Genomic DNA, 20,706 nt, shown 5'->3' on the forward strand with positions numbered 1-20,706 from the left:
CAGTACACTCGGGATTAGCAAGGTGGGAAAGGAGAGCGTTCAAAAGAAGTGATGTAAACCCCTTTCAACATGAAGCATTACTGAGTGAACTATTAGAAATGGTATCGCTCCCAGTAGAGTTAGCATTAATAAAGTGCTAAGCCCATACAAGAGGGAAAGATTTTATATCACTAGGAATGCGAAAGAGCAGACATAGCAGCAAAAGAAGCAGCATATATGCCAGAGGGATCACATGTGCTGTTCCCTGGCAAAGAGGAACAGATACCTCTAATAGCAGTATTGAAAGTGAGCAAGATGCTGTCATGATCTCTGCTTCCAAAAGGTCAGGGTTTTCCCAACTCCCTTGGAAGCAGATCCATAACCCAGGTTCCGAGTGCCAACCAGTCCCAATTGGGACCTTTTGACCCAGTCCTGGCGCCAGTGGCACCAGGCTCATAAATATGCCCAGTCCCAGCGCTGGAAGCGCCGGGCTCATAATGCTTGGGTGGACTTACCTGCAGCAGACCATGCTGCTTACTTGCCTGCCAGTTGAGCCTCTGATCCTCTTCTGTTTGGAACTACTTTTCCTGTTGGGTGGGGCAGGAGCCACTCCCTAGATTCAGAACACTGGAACTCTTCTGGAAAGCAGGAACTCTTTTCTTACCTAGGCGTGGCTGTGGAAGGAGACACCTAAGCACTACAGGAGGCTATTTAAACCACACCCGATGGATGAATCTTGCTTTGCGTTATTCTGCATCCTCTGCAGCAGAACGCTCATCGTGTCTTCTGCATCTGATCCTGGGCCTAAGGAAAAAAGCTTACCATCCTGAATCCAGTCTTCAGCAACACCTATAAAGACAAGAAAGAACAGGTTAGCATTACGATCTTCAGTGACAGCTCTTCACTTACCTGGTCCATCGGCTGTCACCAACGCCTCGCGCTGCATTCCGGCATCTGAAAGACAAAGGCTTACCTACTCTTCGTGCGCTCCGGAGGTCTTCACACTGCATTCCGGCATCTGAAAGACAAAAGCTTACCAACTCTTCGCACGCTCCCGAGGCCTTCGGCGCTGCATCCCGCATCTGAAAGACAAAACAAGGTGCGTTTAAAGACATTGGGGAACTTTAATACTCACGTGCCATTACTCCTTTCCACATCTAACCCAGTGGGTATTCCGGCACCCTGCAGCCGCTCCGAACTTGTACCTGCAAAATAAAAAGACAGTTGGAGCGCATCGTGAAGCAGGCAACAAGCGCTTACTTACGTGCTTCCAGGCGCTTCTATTCATCACACGGGCTCCATCTTCAACTCACTTCAGCCCGTCATCCGCCATCGCCGGAACCCTGCAAAACAAGAGACATCATTACTAAAGACTTTAAAGACATTAGAATTACTCGAAACTTACCGTTCGTGCAGTAAACGACGGACAGCAGTCCTCTGAAGTCAAGAGGCCTGCTCCCCTTATCCAGTGAAGAAACTGGTTACAGCACCCTGCCCCGAGGCAGATGGAGAGCACAGCGTTCACTTACCTAAGGTGAGAGCGTTAACCTTTGGGGTTCTACAGGAGAAGAGAAAGGGAAGAAGAGAGAGACATTCAATAACCCAGTTCCTTAATCCCATATTTTCTATCTGCAGACATCTTACCCTTCGAGTCAGACATACAGTGCACAGAGGTCCAGCCCAAAGAGCCAGCCGTGTGTTACACATCACCTTTGAAGATACGGTATACGCCCAGTCAAGACCAGCGCCTCTACAGGAATCAGGTGAGCGTTACAGATGCCTTATCAGAAAACATTAATGCAACACCAGTATTGCAGATAATAGAATTGCAGGGAGAAGAATCAGATGCAGAAAAAGAGCTGTGGAAGAGGCAAGGATGTTCTATATCCCCAACTAACCTGGTCTGGTGAAAGGATAGCACAGGAAAGGTTGTCATGCAAAAGAAATTGTTACAGTTGGCTTTGGAACAGCTTCACTATCCTACCCACGTATCAAAAGAGCATGTGGCTGCTGGGATAAGTGAAGACTGGTCTGTGCCAAATCTGTTTGAATATGTTTCAGAGTATGTGAATAATTGTATGACCTGCCAGAAGTTCCTGCCAAGTCACACCTTGAGAGTTGTGCAGGAAACATTGCCGCGACTGGAATGCCCCTTCCAGCACTTGCATATTGATTACATTGATATGCAAGAGAGATGCATTTCTTCCAAGTACATGCTTGTAATTGTGTGTCCATTCTCACATTGGCTTGAGGCAAGTCCCTGTGCCCTCAACGATGTCTGCTCTGCGGTAACATTTCTGGTGAGGAAGGTGTTCCCTAGACAGGGGATTCCAGATGAAATTTGTTCTGATAATGGGCAGCATTTCGCCAATGACTTGATAAAGGAGATTACAGCACTCCTGGGGATTAAGCTTAAACTATGTACGGTTTACCATCCGCAAGCCAACAGTTTGGTAGAGAAGATGAATGGACTGCTTAAGATGCGATTGGCCAAGCTTACGCAGACGCTTGAAAAGTCATGGGTGCACTGCTTGCCTCTTGGTTTGTTTGTGCTAAAAAACTCACCTGGAGGAGATCATCACTTGACTCCTCATGAGATTGTTACAGGGCAGAGAATGCATGCGCCAATTCCTCTGTCACTTACAATCTCTGATGCTCCCTCTACCTCTGTCATTCTTGGGGGGGGATTTTATACCTATCTTAAAGAACTTACCAAGTCCCTTAAATATATCTCCTTGCAGAGGAGACCTAAAAAACAATCTGGACAATCAGGTGATCCAAACAGACAATTCTGACCTCCAGCACCTCTTTATCCAGGTGACCACGTCCTCGTTCGAAAGCAAATAAGGAAGTGGAAGGAGGAGTGCTTCACAGGCCCACATACCGTCATCTATTCAACACTGACGGCTGTCAAGCTCGAGGAACGACGCGGATGTTATGTTATGTTATGTTACTTGGCATTTATATAGTGCTTTATGTATCATTGGTATGACCTCAAAGCGCTGGTAGGTTCAACCCCCTCGGGAACCGCAGTTCATGTCAGTAGAGAGAGAGAGTGTTGTATGGTGCGTGGGCACACCGGATATGTGTGCAGCTGGTGTGGTTGTTGCATGATAGCCGCTTCTTAGCAGTAGGCGCGGTGCTGAGGAAATCAGTTGGATGTGTTCAACCTGGAGGGTTCTGGCTGTGTTAGGTCTGAGGAGATGCCTAAACTAGCCGGAATGTGCTCAGCTAGCTGTGTTTTATTAGGATGATGAGGTGTTCGTGGGGTCATGTTAGTATGAGAACAGCTAGGCTGAATGTGTTATAGCATAGCTGTGTTCTAGTTGAATGATGTTGAATGATGGTGTATAGGAGAGGGTAAGCGTAGTAGTGTGATATGGTGGTTATCAGTAAAGCGCTTGCGACCAAGCACGAGAGCAGGACAGGGGGCATACATAGCGTCATACGTATACAAAGCGACAAGATGGATAGGGAAAAACATGTGATACAGATAACATGGGGATACAGGTACATAGAATATACATAGGGTAAATAGGAGATACAGAGATATACAGAGATATATCATCCACTAAACTTTAGCACAGTGATGATATTAGGCACGCTTTCTAGATTAAACTATACCACAGTGACGCTATTAGGCACACTTTCTGAATTCAACTATACCACAGTGACACTATTAGGTGCACTTTCTAAATTCAACTATGCCATAGTGACGCTATTAGGGGCACTTTCTCAGTTCAAACTTTGGCACAGTGACGCTATTAGGCACACTTTCTAGATTCAACTATATTACAGTGTGACAAAGAAAAGGACTAGTTCAGGTTTTTGGAGCGTAATGATGTTAATATGTTTTAATGTAGTTTTAATGCTTTTGTTTTATATGTTTTCTTAAAGAAAAAAGGGAAACACAATTGAATGCAAAAAGAAAAATGGGAATGAAATGTGATTAATGGGGAAGGCTTCCACCATGGCACCGATGAAGAGCATAATTTATTAACAGGCAATATTTGGTATGATGAAATGATGTGTTTGGGAAGAGAGAGAGTAAATGGCACATGCTATGTGTGCTCTCTCATTCCACACGTAGTGTTAGTATCCAAGCGTTTCCTGCCCCAAGCTGTGTCCTATGAGGAGGCAGGATGCCTAATGCACCTTTCTCTCTGTAGAACTCGAAGTTTATTCCAAGGAAAAAAAGGAGCAGTTCACTGGGTGGATGAAGCGGAAAATGTAAATGAAGACAACTACGTAAAATTAACTTGAATGCTTCAAAATTAGGGATCCAGGTATAAGGTAATGGAGTATGTCACTGAAGGTCCTGAAGAGGGGGAATTACAAATAAGAGATTGCAATGCACAACTAAAGAAGGGCAATGTGTCTCCTGGTGTCACATGAGGCCACTTCTGAGACTAGAAGGAGCAGCTTGGTATGGGGACGAATGGGAGGGGGGTATAATGCAGTGTTGTGCTGAAGGATTGAGTAAAACGTGGTAGCCAAGGTTAATGACAACTGGCAAGCAACTTGCGGAAAGTATGTTCATGCTTTAACGTGGTTACATGAAAAACATCAGTTGACATAAGGAGCTTTACACGATTCCCTTTGTGTTTCAGGTCAAGTTGGTCCATTTTCCTGGGGACGAATTTGAGATGCGCTAAGGTGATGCGGAATGTAGCGATAATGGATTATTGGTCAGCCTGCGGATCCAAAGCATATGCCCAGCTTCCGCCTGACTGGAATGGTGTCTGCGCTCTCGTCATTTTGCACAGCCCTGCACTTGTGGTGCCCAAGAATAGCACTGCCATGAAGATTGCACTGCAGTGAAAAATGGTGCAACAAAATGAGCAGCAAAAATAATGAGAAGGAGAAAACAGGAAGACAATTATTTCTCAAGGAAAAGTGCAGAGAACCTGGCGGCTATCCCAGATAAGTACCGACTATTTTTTACAGCTGGCACCTTTTTCACTTTTTTGTTGCTTCCAGGAGTACAGGCTGCAGCAAATTAAAAATGGCTGCAGCTGACTCAATATGAGTTATTGCAGCTCGCTAGTTCAACAGCAAAAGGCTTAAAGGCGATTAAAGAGGAGATGAGGGCCTTGCACTTGGTGGCCCTTCAAAACAGATTTCTTCTGGACCTCCTGACAGCCATCGAAGAAGGTGCCTGTGCAAGATTTGGGACAAGCTGATGCACCGCGATACCTGACGATGCTGCCTCCAATTGAACTCTAAGTGCAGCTATACAAGAGATACGGACACTCCAAAGAAAGATGACAAGGTAGGTTAATGGAGTGCACGCAGAAGACTGGCTGTACAGAGTATTTGCATGGGTACCCACTTGACTTTCCGGATTGTTTCGAGTGACTGTCCCATGCTAGTGCTCATTCTAATCACCTGCTGTGTTTTTAATAATATTTTTAAAGTATATTTTAACAAACAAAAAGGACATTTGATGTTGACAAAATAGTTTTGAAATGAAGGGTAGAAACAAAACAGTGGGGAAAGTTAAAGAGGAGAGTCCTGATGGATGGCTTTTTACACAGCCTGCAGATGTTGACAATTACAAAGAATTCTGGATTCAATGCCTAAAGGATGGGGCAGCGTGTGTATGGGTGGGGGAAGATTTAGACGGCTGGGAAGAGTTTACGGGAGAAATGACACGGATGGAAAAAATGTGGATACATAAAGATGAAGTTGCTAAAAAGGAACGAGAAGCCCAAAAATATTTAGTTATTAATACATTAAGAAAAGGGGGGATAATGTAATAAAAATGCAAGTTCAGCGTGGCATGAAGGAACGCACTTATCAGCTGCAAGAGTAGCACCACTGTAAAAGGGGAGAGGGCTCTTTCCGATACATGCGAAATAAAATCCTTAATATAACTAATCCATAGTACAGGTAAGTATAATCAAATGTAGCGGTAAAAGGAAATGCAATAAATATGCCTTAGAAGCTGCTTTTGCTTTAAAAGTGTGTCAACATTTTTTGCACGGCAAAGGCCATTGTGGCTGGTGGATTAGTGCCGAGCCTGCGATGCCAGGCCAGTGTTAAGAGAAGGACACAGTGATTGCTATATTTTGAGGTCAACAGATTCGAGCTTTCAGGACCTGCTAAAAAACAATGAATAAGTGACCATTTTACAATATAAAATCATTTATGAAATGTGATTTTCTAAATTGCCCCATAGGAATTTGGGAAAAGGGTTATAGTGTCCCCAATATGCTACAATTGTATGGTAGTATGTCTGTGGTTCAAGGACCTGATGGTGTCTTTGTGAAGGGCCTTCTCATAGGAGTCAGGAGGAGGCGACCAAGGCAGTTGAATAAAGTTCTGCTCGTTCTCTCAAATGTTTCAATGACTTAACTTTGTGTTGTGGGAATTGTGGGTGGATTGTGACATCACAAACTGTAATTGAGGCAGGTGTGGGAAGGTTCGTGGACCCAATTGTTGATTGCAATGTATGCTTTTCTATAAGGGTTCCAAGTGTGGAGTCCAATCACATTTTTGTGGGGGGATGTATTTTTGTCATAGGATCACGAATGCTAATTATGTTGCATTCTATAGAAGTATTAACCTTAGCTGCGTTTCTTTGACAGTGCCTTTTCATGCAGTTCTGTTCTGTGATCTGTTTGCATTTGCTGTTCCAGCTGCGTCTGGGGCCCAGAATAAAACTGTGTTACTTCTTGCACCGGCGTACACTCCTTTTTTGACTATTTTTGTAATTTTTGGGTGAGTGCCACGAGGCGATATCCGATACACCGAAATCACCCTTTTCGAAGGATTCCATACAAAAATAGAAATAGGCACTGTGAAAAGTGAGGTGTGTGGCGGCGGTATAGAGTGGGAGCTGCACAGTCTGCCTTCAAATTTATGGTCATGCCCGAACCCGAGTGATGTGATCGCCGAACTCAGGGGAATCAGAGTAGTAGTACTAAATTCATTTATTTGGAACGAAATTTCATACCATTACATAATAATAAAAAGGTTCTTCAAATCAGCCAATAAATCACAGATTCAAAATTCATAGCTTATCTAAAACCTTATTTGATTGCATTTTAATAGCAGCCAATATAAAATGTTCAAAAAACCAACAAACTCGAAATTCATGAGCTAACACAATAAAAAATAAGCTGGCCTACACTGGCTGAACTTTAGAATATGAAGAAACGGAAAAAAAATAACTATTCCTCGGAATTCCATACCATTTTCTTAAAGGACAAAACTAAATCTTTGTTATTGTGGGCCTGCATCGCCTGTGAATGGAAACAAATCAAAATGTCATCTTGAAAATAGACCACATACAATGTGTACATGACCCACTGGAATACCAAAGAGGCTCATGCTATCATGGTGCATGCTCTCAAACCCTTGAATCTGGTGAGGGCACCCTTGACACTGGCATCCTTAAGGGCATATCAAGCCCCTAAGAAGTACCCTAGAATCTCCTGGACTCAGTCCTGGCGCGGCTGGCTCCAGTCTCATAGTAGATGTTGAACTCATGGAACTATATTCTCAGCTTAGTGAAGCTGAGCCTTCCGGTACAGGGTGTGGCTGTGGGAGTACTTTACCTGAAGTGGCAGGATAAGGTTATGGGACTATTTGCCTGGAACTACTTGCAAGGCTATTTAAACCGCACCCTGCAAACAGACACGCTTTGCGTTATTCTGCACTCCTGCAGAGTAACACTCACCGTGTCTGCTCAGCTCTTCTTCAGCCACGCCCGTCCAGAGTTTTCTATCCATCGGCACCTGAGAATGGAAAAGAGAAGAACAGGAGTTATTTAGCGACAAAGGCCTTACCTGTAATCAAACATTCCGGCCCTGTCTTCCGCTTATTCCCGGACTTCCGCATCTGCAGAGAAGAAGCAGAAAAGAAGGTACCGCAGGAGCATCCATCCTCACCTGGGCCGGCATCTTCCAGGAACTTCATCGAGCGGTCCTTCAATCATCTTACTGGAATCGCACCGCACCTGCTGAATAGAAAAGACACAGCGGGTTAGACACGCACAGCAAGAAAGGCTATTCGAAAATTTGGCGCGCCTCGCATAGCGCTATACTCACCTGCAAGAAACCTGCTTAACATTGCAAGGAGAGTCAATCCGTCATCCGGAAACCGCTCGACAATACGCCTAAAAGAAAAGAACAAACGCTAATTAAAAAACAGAGACTTTAAGCATCTACTCCAAGAAGGCATTGGTATAGAGACTTACCTGCTTACTCAGGTTCTTCCAAATCAGCAGCCACACCCATCGGATCAGTGAAGTAACTTGATCTTGGGGAAATACTGTACATACCGCGCCACTGCCAGAGAGAGTGCAGGATGGAGAGCCCACCTTTTAAAAACCCAAGGTGAGCCAGAAGAAGAGAAGGAAATTGGAAAGTGGTGAAGCCAATCTGGCTCCATTCAGTTGGCTAATATCTTGTTTTGATGTTGCAGGCAAACGTCTTCCGGGGTGAGATCGAAGGGAAGGTGCGGGCAAGCACCATCTTAAAAGCAGTGCAACACCAGTGCAGACAGCAGCCTTCAGCCACGAGCTACGCCCCCGTGGAGACCAGGTGAGCGTGACACATGCCAGTCTGAATGACATATAGGAAAACAGATCATCCCTTCAAGATTGACATGCATGGTGGTATCTCCACAGCTCTCATGGAGCCAAACCGGATGATACGTGAGTGGAGATCAAGGGTGGAGGACCATCCCACTCCACTCATCAGGCTCAATAGCTCTGCAGTACTGGGCAGAGGGTGCCCATCCACTATAATGTTATTGTTCAAGCACTGTAGGATTATACACATGTGCAACTCGCTTGGCTCATGGTAAACTAATACATTGGGGGCCCTCCACAATAAAGCTAGCATTCGATAATTCCTTGAACATTTCCTTTACTCTACACCACTTGCGAATAGGGATGGGCCTGACTGGACATTTAGTCTAGTCTTTTGCTTGAAGCCTTTCAGACAGCTCAACCTCTGGGAACGCATTTATGACAGCAAGTGATGAGTCTTTCCATATATCACTCACTACCTGCATTATTTTCCATTCCACAGCATGGTCAAGTTTACCTTTCAGGGCGACCGCGTGCCATCTCAAAAGAGACGACCCATTTCTTTCCGGATACACCCTGGCAAAGGCTACCTGTTCATAGTCAGTAGTTCAGTATTGCAATAGCCCAGAAGCTCACTGTTGTGTCCCTTGTATCTGCCTGGATGCATGTTAGTAGCCTCCAAATGGTCTAGACGATGTTTGAGTTTCCTTCCATAGAGCACCTTCATTGCAATGGTGTATGGGGAACCTGTGTCAAACAGGTTACTCCAACGCTGGTTGTGTACATAGCCTCCCCAACACTACTAATTTTTTCATCATCTCTGCTTTTCATAGATAGCATCACACTTCTCTGCATGGCACTGCTTCTATCGTCATTGTCCTCCTGACACACTCACTTGTCCTCTCTGGCATGCCTACTTTTGGTGTGTCCACTTTTCCTTGACCAGCCACACACAGTTGCAACATTTTCTTTCCTGCGCCACTAACTGCAGGTCTTGTCTGTTGACAGAGGATATTTTGTCATGGGCCATGTGGTTCGGGATCCCACATTTGTAGCATTGCTGTTTCTTTGACGGGGCATTCCTGGATAATATGACTTTTACTGTGATCACTGCCTCCACTCAGGGCACTGCCAGCCATTCTTGGGGTCTTGTCTATTGTTATCTCACTGGGCCCACGCAATTGTTCAAGGACTTTTTTTAAAGTCTATGGCCTGGTCCAAGGTGGGGCTTCCATTGAGGTTTAGCCGCAGGTGTTCCCTTATTTGCCTGTCATGGCAGTGAACAATCAATTGGATATCACATTACATCATTGAAGAAACGGACAAACTCACAGGAAATGGAGACCAAGGTATATGCTGCCACAAACTCCTCTATGTTCTACCACTCTTTCTGAAAGCACATATAGAAATGTTGTCCCCCATGACTTTTCTGGTTTTAGTCAAATTGTGCTCTTCTAGCTTGCTGAGATACTTCTCTGGATCCACTACCCTTAGATGCAAAGTGTGTTGCGCTCCTTCTGAGCAGAGGATATCAAACTATGCATCAGGATCAATTTGGACCTCTGGGAATGGAGCACAAATGCACCAATGCATCAAAATACATAACAAACTGCTCATTCCAGGAAGTGAGTGGCTCATCAGGGGAATTTAGGAGCCATTACATCTGATTCATGGCCATGGCTTGACACACCAATGTAGAGCCAGTCTGCTGTTGGAAGGTTGATGACCTTAATATTATAAAGCTGGAAATATGCTGATTTAAGTATGCAGATGACTCCAATGAAGATGAAAGTACGTTTATTTCAGCTTTAAGGTAAGACTGCGGCAAACACCTCTCACGGTGCACTTCTCAACTGCATGTGGAACTTCTTATGATCAAGACATAGCAATCCCATAATAGCTGCAGAATGTGAGGTCACTGCATTCTTAATTTTAAGAACAGTAACAACTATAAACAAAAGTAAACAATGTTAACTATTTATCCTGAGAATAAATGATTGCAGACATTTATCATTAAGAAAGATAACAATACAACACAACTCCTTTCCTCACATTAATCCTGAACAGGCACATTATTGTGCATTTGAAGTGATGCAAAGAGATAGTTTCACAATACATCTCCTCACCTCAGATTGGTGTGGAACAACTTTATACCTTGCCACCCTTTCCTTGTTCCACACCTCACCACCATATACTCTGACAGCATTTCCGTAATCTTTTTCCACCACCTTCACAGCAGAAAACTTCACATCACACTTCCTCTCTTTCCTTTCCAATAGTATCTTCACTCTATGACCTCTTGCAAACCTTGTAGACTAGGACCCCATCACCTGGTCATACCTGCTTCTCCACACTTGAGTATGCGATTTCTCACTCTCCCACAATCTACATTAACTAACTTAGACTTCCCAATTCAGCCTGGTGTCAAACAGGTGTTGGGTTTCCTACCTCTAAAAAGTTCATAAGACGTCACACCTGTCGCCCCACGTGGAGTGACCGTATATTGAAACCCTCTCTGTAGTAAGTCTTCCTTCCAATTCTCACCATTTGCAACTGCCATCCTCACTGCATCCATTATGGTCCTGTTGAATCACTGAACACACCCATTACTTTGCGGGTGGTACAAAGATGTCTTTTTATGTTTTATCCCCAATGCATCGAGCCAAGTCTCAAGTCTGATGAATCTTGACAGGAACACCTTCCCTCAAGAAATATACTTTCCAAAAAAATAATCACATTGGTCCTGGTAATTTCTCTTAAAACTCCAACTTGGGGCCACTTAGACAACAAATCTACAGCTACAATCACAGAGCTATCCTTCACTCTAGGTAAGTTCTGTGGTCCTAACAAATCAACTGCTGCAACCTCCCACAGAACCTTTGGCACAGCTGGAACTATCATGAGAACCACTCTGGTCTTCAGCGTCTTGTCACTTTCTCTGCAGATACTGCAATTTATAATACACTGCTCACTATCCACATCCATTTGTGGCCACCAATAATCTACTCTTTTTCTCGTGAGCTTTGAAAGTGCATGTGTGCGACTAGCCAACCCTCTCACAAACATGGTATAGTATTCAATTAAACCAAGAAACAATGCCACTTCCATCTTACTTTTTGGTTCTGCATCTCTGCAATAGACTTAATCGCACTGACTTTGGGTTTGATACCTACCCCTGACAAGTTGTAGCCAAGATATTTCACTTCACTTCACTTTGTCCAAAGCAACACTTTTAAAGTATGAGTGGCAAAGCAGCCTCACCTAATCCCTCCAGAACCACTCAACGTCTGTGATCATGTTCCTTGACATCACTTTCACAGAACAGATTGTTTTCTTGATATCATTTGACCTCTGCAAGATCACCTAAAAGGGTGTGCAGCATCCATTGAACAACACTTGTCGCAGAGACCAATCCAAAAGGCAAGCGCACACACCCAAACATCCCCACATGCATAAAAAATGCAGTCAAATCTAGCGATTCAGGGTGTAGTGGTATTTGATGGTTTCAAGACAAGAAGTGAAAATACTTTAGCTCCTGCCAAATCTGAAATTAGTTCATCTATTTTGGGCAAGGAACATCTTTCAGCAATCACATTCTTGTTCAACCCCCTCAAATCAATACATAAGGCCTCATTATACGTTTGCCGGTCCGTGAACTATGGTACCGGTAAGCATGTCGGTACCGTAGTTTCCGGACCGGCAAACTACGAGTTCTGCTCGCGGGTGCCATCGCGGCCGCCAGGTCCGACCTGGCGGCCATACCGGTATCCACGAGGGGCTCAATGGGAATGGGGAAGAATATTTTCTGGCGCCCAGGAATGGGCAATTACCGGGTATGGCAAGGCCGTAATGACCCGGTAATTGCCCATTCCTGGGCACCAGAAAAAATAAAATACTGGCGGCGGCCATGCCTGTTTTACAGGCACGGCTACCGCCAGCCTCGTAATGAGGCCCATAATCTCAGAGTCCCATTAACCTTCCTTGCCAACAATGGGGCGCACCCATTCTGATGCCTCCACATGCTCAATCACTCCCATTGTCACCATACGTCCAAGCTGTGCTTCAACCTCCTTTCTAGGTGTAAGGGGAACTGCTCTCACTTTAGTTACAACAGGTATCGCATCACCTTTAAACTTAATTTTGTGGCACTGCATCACCTTTTAACTTATAACTAGTAATGGATACTTTGCTCCTGGTACTCCTCCCTTGAAACTTCAGTTTGACAGCCACCTCTATTTGGAATACAACATTTTGACTTAGATGCCCGTGTGTCTTTCCCAATAAAATTATAGTCAGCACCACTGTCTATTAACATTAACACATCAACACCATTGATGGTGACTAACTCCCTGGGCTTTTTCAATTTTGTGCCTATTATTGCATTTACTACCTGAATTACTATCACACCACCATAGAATTCCGAGTCTGAACTCTTGTCCTCACACTCATTCTCCTGAACACTCCCAGGTTTATTAGACAATCTGCAACACTTTGCCAAATGCCCTCTGAGACCACACAAGCGACACTCCACATATACTGCCATGCGCACCTTGGAATTGGCAAAATGCTGAGTGCTACCACATCTGAAGCTTCTGTGGCCCTACTGAACATTCAGATGTTTTCCTATTTGTCTTCTTGGATCCCAGTTCTCTTTTCTGCCTTTATAGTTCTTGGTCTTCCGACCATCATTATTCCTTTCACTACACTGACTCCTGCAGCAGTCGTTTCCCCCAACATCTAGTCGCCATTAATGTTGAGATGCTTCATGCATCGAGCAGTGTGCTTAACTTGCTTCGCTATCCAATTGTTCTGTCCAGGTTAGGATCTCTTTACTTCCACAATTCCTCCCTAATCCTGTTGTCTGAATACGTGATCACTTGCTGATCATGTATGTGTTCATCATGGCAGTGCCCAAACCTACAATTGATAGCCAGGCCCCTTGATCAAAATCTTCTATACTTTCACCCCACTTCTGCTCTCTCGTACCAAAATGATACCTAGCTAGGAGCTTATTTTCTCTGACTTCATAGTGCTTGTCTAGTTTGCCGATACTGAAATCAAAGCTATTCCATGTAGCTACCTATGGAGGTTGGCCAGGTTCTGGAAGTCTTTTGAACACCTCCTGTCCTGCATGGCCATGGCAGTGATATAGCAAGACGTGTTTTCTTTCTACTGCATAGTTTGTACCATACACTGCCAACACAAACTTCAGAAAATCCTCTTTCCAATCTTTCCATTTTATTAATGGATCCCCAGGCTGGGGCAGAAACATTGCTGGCCCCGTAATATTAGCCATGATAGTGCCACCAAAGCAGTGAAGCAGAAACAAAATGAAATAAAATCAGGAAAGGTGAACAGCCTTGCCCACAAAATGATCCTCCTGCGTTGTAGAATAAACCCCAAATTCATATGTGGTTATCTTCTTTCTCAATACCACAAACACAACCACGAGGACACACAGTGGCTATGTTGAAAACGAGATGCTTAAAGCATGTAACAACTGCAATGCTTGTCTTATTAGAACTATTGGCAGCATTTGACCTCTTGGACCATGATCGACTTCCTTCCACCTTGAGAGATACAGGACTATGCAGCCCATCCTCTGTTACCTGGGTACAGTCATGTCTATCTCACCGGAGTTCCAGAGTCTGCTGGGGTGACTCAGCCTCACCCTCACCCTCGGCCCCGATTAGTTATGGCATCCCACAGGTGGCTTGCATGTCCCCACTGTTATTCAACCTTTACATCAGACCCCTACGTGACCTTCTCGACAAGCTGAAGGTGTTTTTTACCAACTACGCTGACGACACCCAACTGGTGCTCAAGCTCACAGATGACTACGACATTAACAAACTGCAAACCTGTTACAACTGTATAGATTCCTGGATTAACACAAACTGGATGCGTCTTAACAGGAACAAGACAGAGCTACTGATTTTTGGATCAGGGAAAACCAGAGCTAAACTTGACACCAGATATCAGGCTTTTAACATCCAAGCTGCAGCATCCAAGTCTCCAACAAGATCAAAACTCTGGCATTTCACAAAGACTCTCTGGTAAGCTCTGAGTACCACATCAATAAAACCAAACAAAACTGCTCATACTATTTGAAACTATAAAGAAATCTGCGACCCTTCCTTTCTGAACTCAACTGTGGTGCAGTTGCTCGGGCTATTATCTTGCCCAGATTGGACTATGGCAACTCTCTTTTGATTGGTGCCTCGAATAAAAATGTACACGATCTACAAGTCCCTCAAAATGATGCAGGGCGTATCATTAAAAAAAGTCAAGAAGAGAACACATTACTAAATATCGGCAAGATCTCCACTGGCTCCCAATTGCAGCCCGCCCTAAAGTTAAAGGTGGCAAGCATGATCCACAAAACACTACATGGCACAGTGCAAGGCTACATCAGAAGTTTGGTATCTCCCTATGAGCCAGCAACAAAGCTGCGTTCCTCTAACCTAGCGTTAGTCGTATGACCCAAAATCAAACTGACTAACAGTAACAGAAGATCCTTCCCCACTGTTGCGGCAAAGGTCTGGAATTCGCTACCACCATATCTTAGATTACTAAAGGAACACAACATCTTCCGACAACAACTAAAAACATTCCTTTTCCACTAAAACTACGTCTACCTGTCTACTAATCCTGTCAGTTATGTTGTCTCATCGTGTCTTTGTTGCCGCCCTGATGCCTGCAGGCTTTCAGCACCATAAACTAACAAATTAATAAATAAACAGTATAAAATTAAATAACCGTCATAGAGCTTGTGGTTGAAGAATGATGCACTCTGTTATTGTAGCCCACATTCCACCGTCTGTCACCAAGCCGTGTCACACAGATCCTTGACACTTTATAGTTTGTCTGACTCTTGCATCCTTTTAATCAGTATATTACCATAGGGAAACCCTTTGTTTAGTTTTCTTTATGCTTGGGAGAGCAAACTGAAGCATCCTTGGGAGTGCACATCTCAAGGAGCAGGGCACAACCTCAGTCTATTAAGGATTTGAAGAATCATTTTTTCAAGAATCATAACAATAGTATTTGACCCATCGTGACACTAGTTTCTATTGTTCCCAGAAGTAATACCTAATTGCCTTGTAGATAAACCCCTAAATCCAATAGGTGTTTGTCACAACAAACCCCTGCATTTGAATACAAAACAGTTACTGTGTCACAGGCATTGTCGATCCACCTCAGTACGCATACCCAGTCACTAACAGGCCTTACACAGTAAGTAGTCAAACTGATGGCCTATGCATGTGCAAAAGCCTTTGCATTTAGACAATGGAATACAAGGGTTTAAGTGATCAATTGGCCATCCATAGAATAGATTATCCAGACTTCTCGACCACCAACACATGCACATTTTGCCCCACATGTTAAATATTACATCTTGGAGTAGCATGAAGTTGATCTGCATAATTATTTATTTTTAAAATTCTTCACTTTGCCACAAACACCCTGTACAATCTTTCTCACCCCACTCCCACCTCTCCTGGCCACCTAAATGTTAGCTGGATATCTGTGCACACTGGGACCCTCTACAAATGCTTTTTTGTCTTCAAATCCTCCCTCGGGCTGGCCCTCCACCTGCTACCTATTACTCTCCTCCTCACGCACTTTGAATCTCTATCTTCTTCTTGCCCACTCTCTGCACCCGTCGCTTCCGCTCCTTTGCCCTCTTTGCCCCCTCCACTGGAATTCCCTTCCCCTGACATCAAAAATGCCACAACTTTCTGAAGGCCCATCTCTTACAGCTTGATAGAGAGGACCCTCCCTTTAAATTACATTGCATCTTTAGGGGCTGGTTGATGCTGGGTGAGTAGTTTCACAATGATTGCAATCCGTTTTTGGCCTGCCTTATGTACGCTATTGGAGTGGTGTGTTTTTTCAAATTTCTTTTTTGTGATCACTGTGTGCTAATCAGGTGGGTTTGTCTAGTGTTTTTGTGGCTTCTGAGCCTGTTTTTCTGTGCTGGGCTGCATCCGGAGGGTGCAGTCCATGGGTTGTAGTCCTTTGTTTATGTCTGGCCTTTTCCCAGTCCCACCCTCCCCCTCCCGCCTTACAACCCGCCTATCTCCCCTGATTGGTACGTCCACCTGGTCATAACAGACATTCTGAGGGCTGCCCTCTGCCCGGCAGCCCCTGCGGCAAAGGGCCCCTGCGGCAAAGGGCGGCTCCAGATTGTGTCTGCAGGTGTCAGCAGGGGAAGCCAGTAGCCAGCCGTCAACCAGCACCAACCACCAAAAAGGTAAGTGTGGCATGGGTGGGGAGTAGAGCAATTACTCTACTCCAGAAAGCCCAGCCACTCTGTATTAACCTACCTCTGAACTGTGATTGCTTGTGTATTCCACACTTAGACGGATTTGTAAATGTTAGCATGCACCACACCTAGATGTAATCAAGAACCTGAGTCTGCGTCGTTTCTAGATAGAATTGTGTATGTTAGCAAATGCCACAAGTAGATCGAATTGCAAAATTTAGGCTGCCCAGGACCCGACAGATTTGTCAATGATAGCAACTGCCCCTTAAGACTGTGTCACATCTAGATATTGTCCACCAAGAGATTTATATTCATAACACCCTCTTAGTCTAGCAATTCGAGACAGTATACTGAATAATTTACTGTTATATTCTGCCTCTAAAGACTGTCACATCTAGATAGTCCGCTCTGAGATTAGCGTTGTACTTTACCTCTAAGGCTGTGTCACTACTAGAGGGAATGCTGAAAATGTAATGAGTTGTCTCCGACCAATATGACTATGTCACATCTAGATAGTGTGCTCAAAGATTATTGTGGTGCACTTTACCTCTTAAAACTGTGTAACTTCTAGATAGTGTGCTGAAAGTTTACAGAGTTGTACTCTACCCCCTTAGACTGTCATATAGTTCACTCAAAGATTACTAGAAAGTTTACTTAGATGAATTTGGGAACATTACCTTGGGTCGCATCTAGACAGAAATGTAATTGTTAGCATGTCCCATACCTTAATTAAATTGTGAATACTATCATGTCCCACACTTAGATGGAACCATGACCATTAACCTGCGTCGCATCTAAATAGAATTGTGCATGTTAGCACGTCCCACAACTAGATGGAATTGTGAATGGTAGCATGTGTCACACTTAGACGAATTCACGAACATTACCTTGGGTCGCATCTAGATATAAATATGATTGTTAGCATGACCCACACCTAGATCGAATTTGTGAATGTTATCATGTCCCACACTTAGATTGAATTGTGAATGGTATCATGTGCCACACTTAGATTGAATTGTGAATGGTAGCATGTGCCACACTTGGAATTGTGAATGGTAGCATGTGCCACACTTAGATGGAATTGTGAATGGTAGCACGTGCCTCACTTAGATGGAATTGTGAATGGTAGTATGTGCCACACTTAGATGGAATTGCGAATAGTAGCATATAGCACACCTAGATGGAATTGTGAATGGTATCATGTGCCACACTTAGATGGAATTGTGAATGGTAGTATGTGCCACACTTGGAATTGTGAATGGTAGCATGTGCCACACTTAGATGGCATTGTGAATGGTAGTATGTGCCACACTTAGATGGAATTGTGAATGGTAGCATGTGCCACACTTGGAATTGTGAATGGTAGCATGTGCCACACTTAGATGGCATTGTGAATGGTAGTATGTGCTACACTTAGATGGAATTGTGAATGGTATCATGTGCCACACTTAGATGGAATTGCAAATAGTAGCATGTGCCACACTAGGAGATGGAATCGTGAACATTCATTATATATTATGTCGTCAAGATCAATACTGAAAACGTAACTGTGAATGTCGGCATGTCCCGCACTTGGATGGAATTTTGAATATCAGCATGTGCAACACCTCAATGAAATCATAAACATTAGCCTGAGTCGCTTCTAGATAGAAATGCCCATCATAGCCTGAGTTGGTTCTTGATGGAAGTGCGAATGTTAGTATGTCCCACATTTGGGTTGAGTTGTGAACATTAACCGGAATTGCATCTAGATAGAAATGCAAATGTAAATGTTATCGAGCCCCACATGTGCATCACTGTGTACCCTGCTTTCCTGTTCCCCATGCTGTTACTATATATCCTGTCACCGTAAACCCAGCCCCCTGTCTCTATGTGTCTGTGTGTTGCTGTGTTCCCTGCCATCGAGGTCACGTGCCTGGTCTCGGGCGTTTTAAATAACCATCACATCACATCACTACGCTTACTCTCTACTATACACCATCATATAACTAGAACACAGCTATACCCCTTATTAATTCGGCCTAGCTGTTCACATACGAATACGACCCATGAGCACATCATCACCCTAATAAAACGCAGATTTCTTCAGCACCACACCTAACGCTAGGATGCAGCTACCATCCGGCAATTACATCAGCTGCACACATATCTGTTGCACCCACGCATCCTACGACACTATCTCTCTCTACTGACCAGAACTACGGTTCCCGAGGGCGTTCAACCTACCAGCGCTTTGAGGTCATACCAATGATATATAGAGCGCTATATAAATGCCAAGTAACATAACATAAGCCCAAGCTCCTCACTACCACTGGACTGACTAAGCTGCCTGTGCATACGTCTTGTTCTTTATTTGTCCCTGGTTAAATTTTTATTTCAACATCAGGTCATGTGCATGCTATGCAGTACTGACACCCTTTTTTAGGGCACATGCCTGATTGACTTCCCAGCCTACTCTGTGCACCATGTTCTCAAGAAGTACAAATACAAAATAAGGCGCTAAATCTTTAATGCTACATTCTTAGTATTTTACTTTCTGTACTTTGTGTGATATGGATGTGACTGATTACATAATTCTACTTTTATGACGAACTAGAAACACGTATCAGTTTTCAAACAACAAGAGGTCTAAAATGACTAGCGTACCTTGCTTTGAATTTCTAGTGCCATGGTTAATGTCGGTAGATGGATTGCCCCAAGGAATCTAGCTAGTGCTTTCAATAATACAACAGCAGCCTCTAACTACAGTGAAATCATTCTGGTGACATCACAATTACAATTGTAGCACAGCCATGAGTTAAGAGCCAATCCGGAAGCAGCATGCCCCATAGTTCTAAAGCCTTTTTCTGTAGCTAGCAAGTGCAGCCAGCATAGATCCTCCTGAGAAGAATGGGCTTGTTATTTTGAATCGCCTGAAACCAAGGCGTTGAGATTACAAGGACCCCTGGTGAGTTTCTGGAGGGTTATTGCAATCATGATTTGATGTAACTCTATGTTGGGACTTACTGCTAGATCTGAGGGGTCGGTGAATTCTGTAGACCTTAGGGCTGCATGTTAGAGAACCTGGACTCTGCCCGAAGGAGTACAATTCTGCCAAAGTATACAGAGAAAGGTTTATGTAATATATTAAGAGAATGAAGAATGAGAATTAGAATGCATTGCGATAGATATGATTAAGAAAAAGCTGACCGAATCATAATTGATTTGGTTTTTTGAGATAGGTGTGTATTTTGATATTTGGGTATGTCATTTTAATGTTTGGTGAGGAAAGTCAATTATTTAAAGCCGATGTTTTGTAAGATAACTGCAATATTTGCTTTGCTTATTTTTTTATTTGATTTTGTTGTACATAGAAATATTATATAAATGTTTATTTTGTAAACCAGATTATCGAAGTAAAATAAGACTATATTTCGGTCCATACTGCTGTAGGTGTTTCCCAATTGGTTTATGAAGTAATGCGGGTGGCGGTAAGGTAAATAAAACGTAACTTTATTGCAGGGAAAAAGACCCCATGGTCGACCAGCCACCAGATCCATGAAACTGAAAAGAATGTGGAACCCTGGCCAAAAACAAACACATCAGGGTTCAATCGCAACGCATTACAACACCCTCCCCCTCCCCCTACTGATGGAAGAAAACAATAGAAGAATCTGCACAACCTTGAAACACAGATAAGAAATGGGAAATGGAAAGGAGGGTAATGGAAAGATAAAGGAAACAAAGGTAACTCACTTTTAGGAAAGATTTCCATTTATGTGTAACTTGTTGCTGTAGTCTGACCATCCTAGCCTGATTTTTGTCAGTGGAGCCCAGCCTTCTGCTGCACTCCACTGGGTTTTCGCTCACTTTCTTATGGGGAAACTGACATGCCCTTAAAGACAGTCAGTACTTGGAGAATTTTGTTTCCCTTAGCCTT

General features: G+C 43.8%; 1 protein-coding gene across 2 annotated transcripts in view; it reads right to left on the bottom strand.

Annotated features, from left to right (window-relative positions):
• Window positions 1-19,513, bottom strand: part of LOC138515511 (thioredoxin-like) — a 574,178-nt gene extending 554,665 nt beyond the window's left edge. For both annotated transcript variants that reach the window (XM_069630317.1, XM_069630316.1), the window contains exon 1: window positions 19,434-19,513. In XM_069630317.1, the coding sequence (XP_069486418.1) occupies window positions 19,434-19,457 (24 nt within the window). In that variant the 5' untranslated portion in view covers window positions 19,458-19,513. The remainder of the gene's footprint in view (window positions 1-19,433) is intronic.
• Window positions 19,514-20,706: the final 1,193 nt, after the last annotated feature.

This window comes from Ambystoma mexicanum, chromosome 6q (genome assembly GCF_040938575.1).
Source record: "Ambystoma mexicanum isolate Mex_15411 chromosome 6q, UKY_AmexF1_1, whole genome shotgun sequence".
NCBI classification, from domain to species: Eukaryota; Metazoa; Chordata; class Amphibia; order Caudata; family Ambystomatidae; genus Ambystoma; species Ambystoma mexicanum.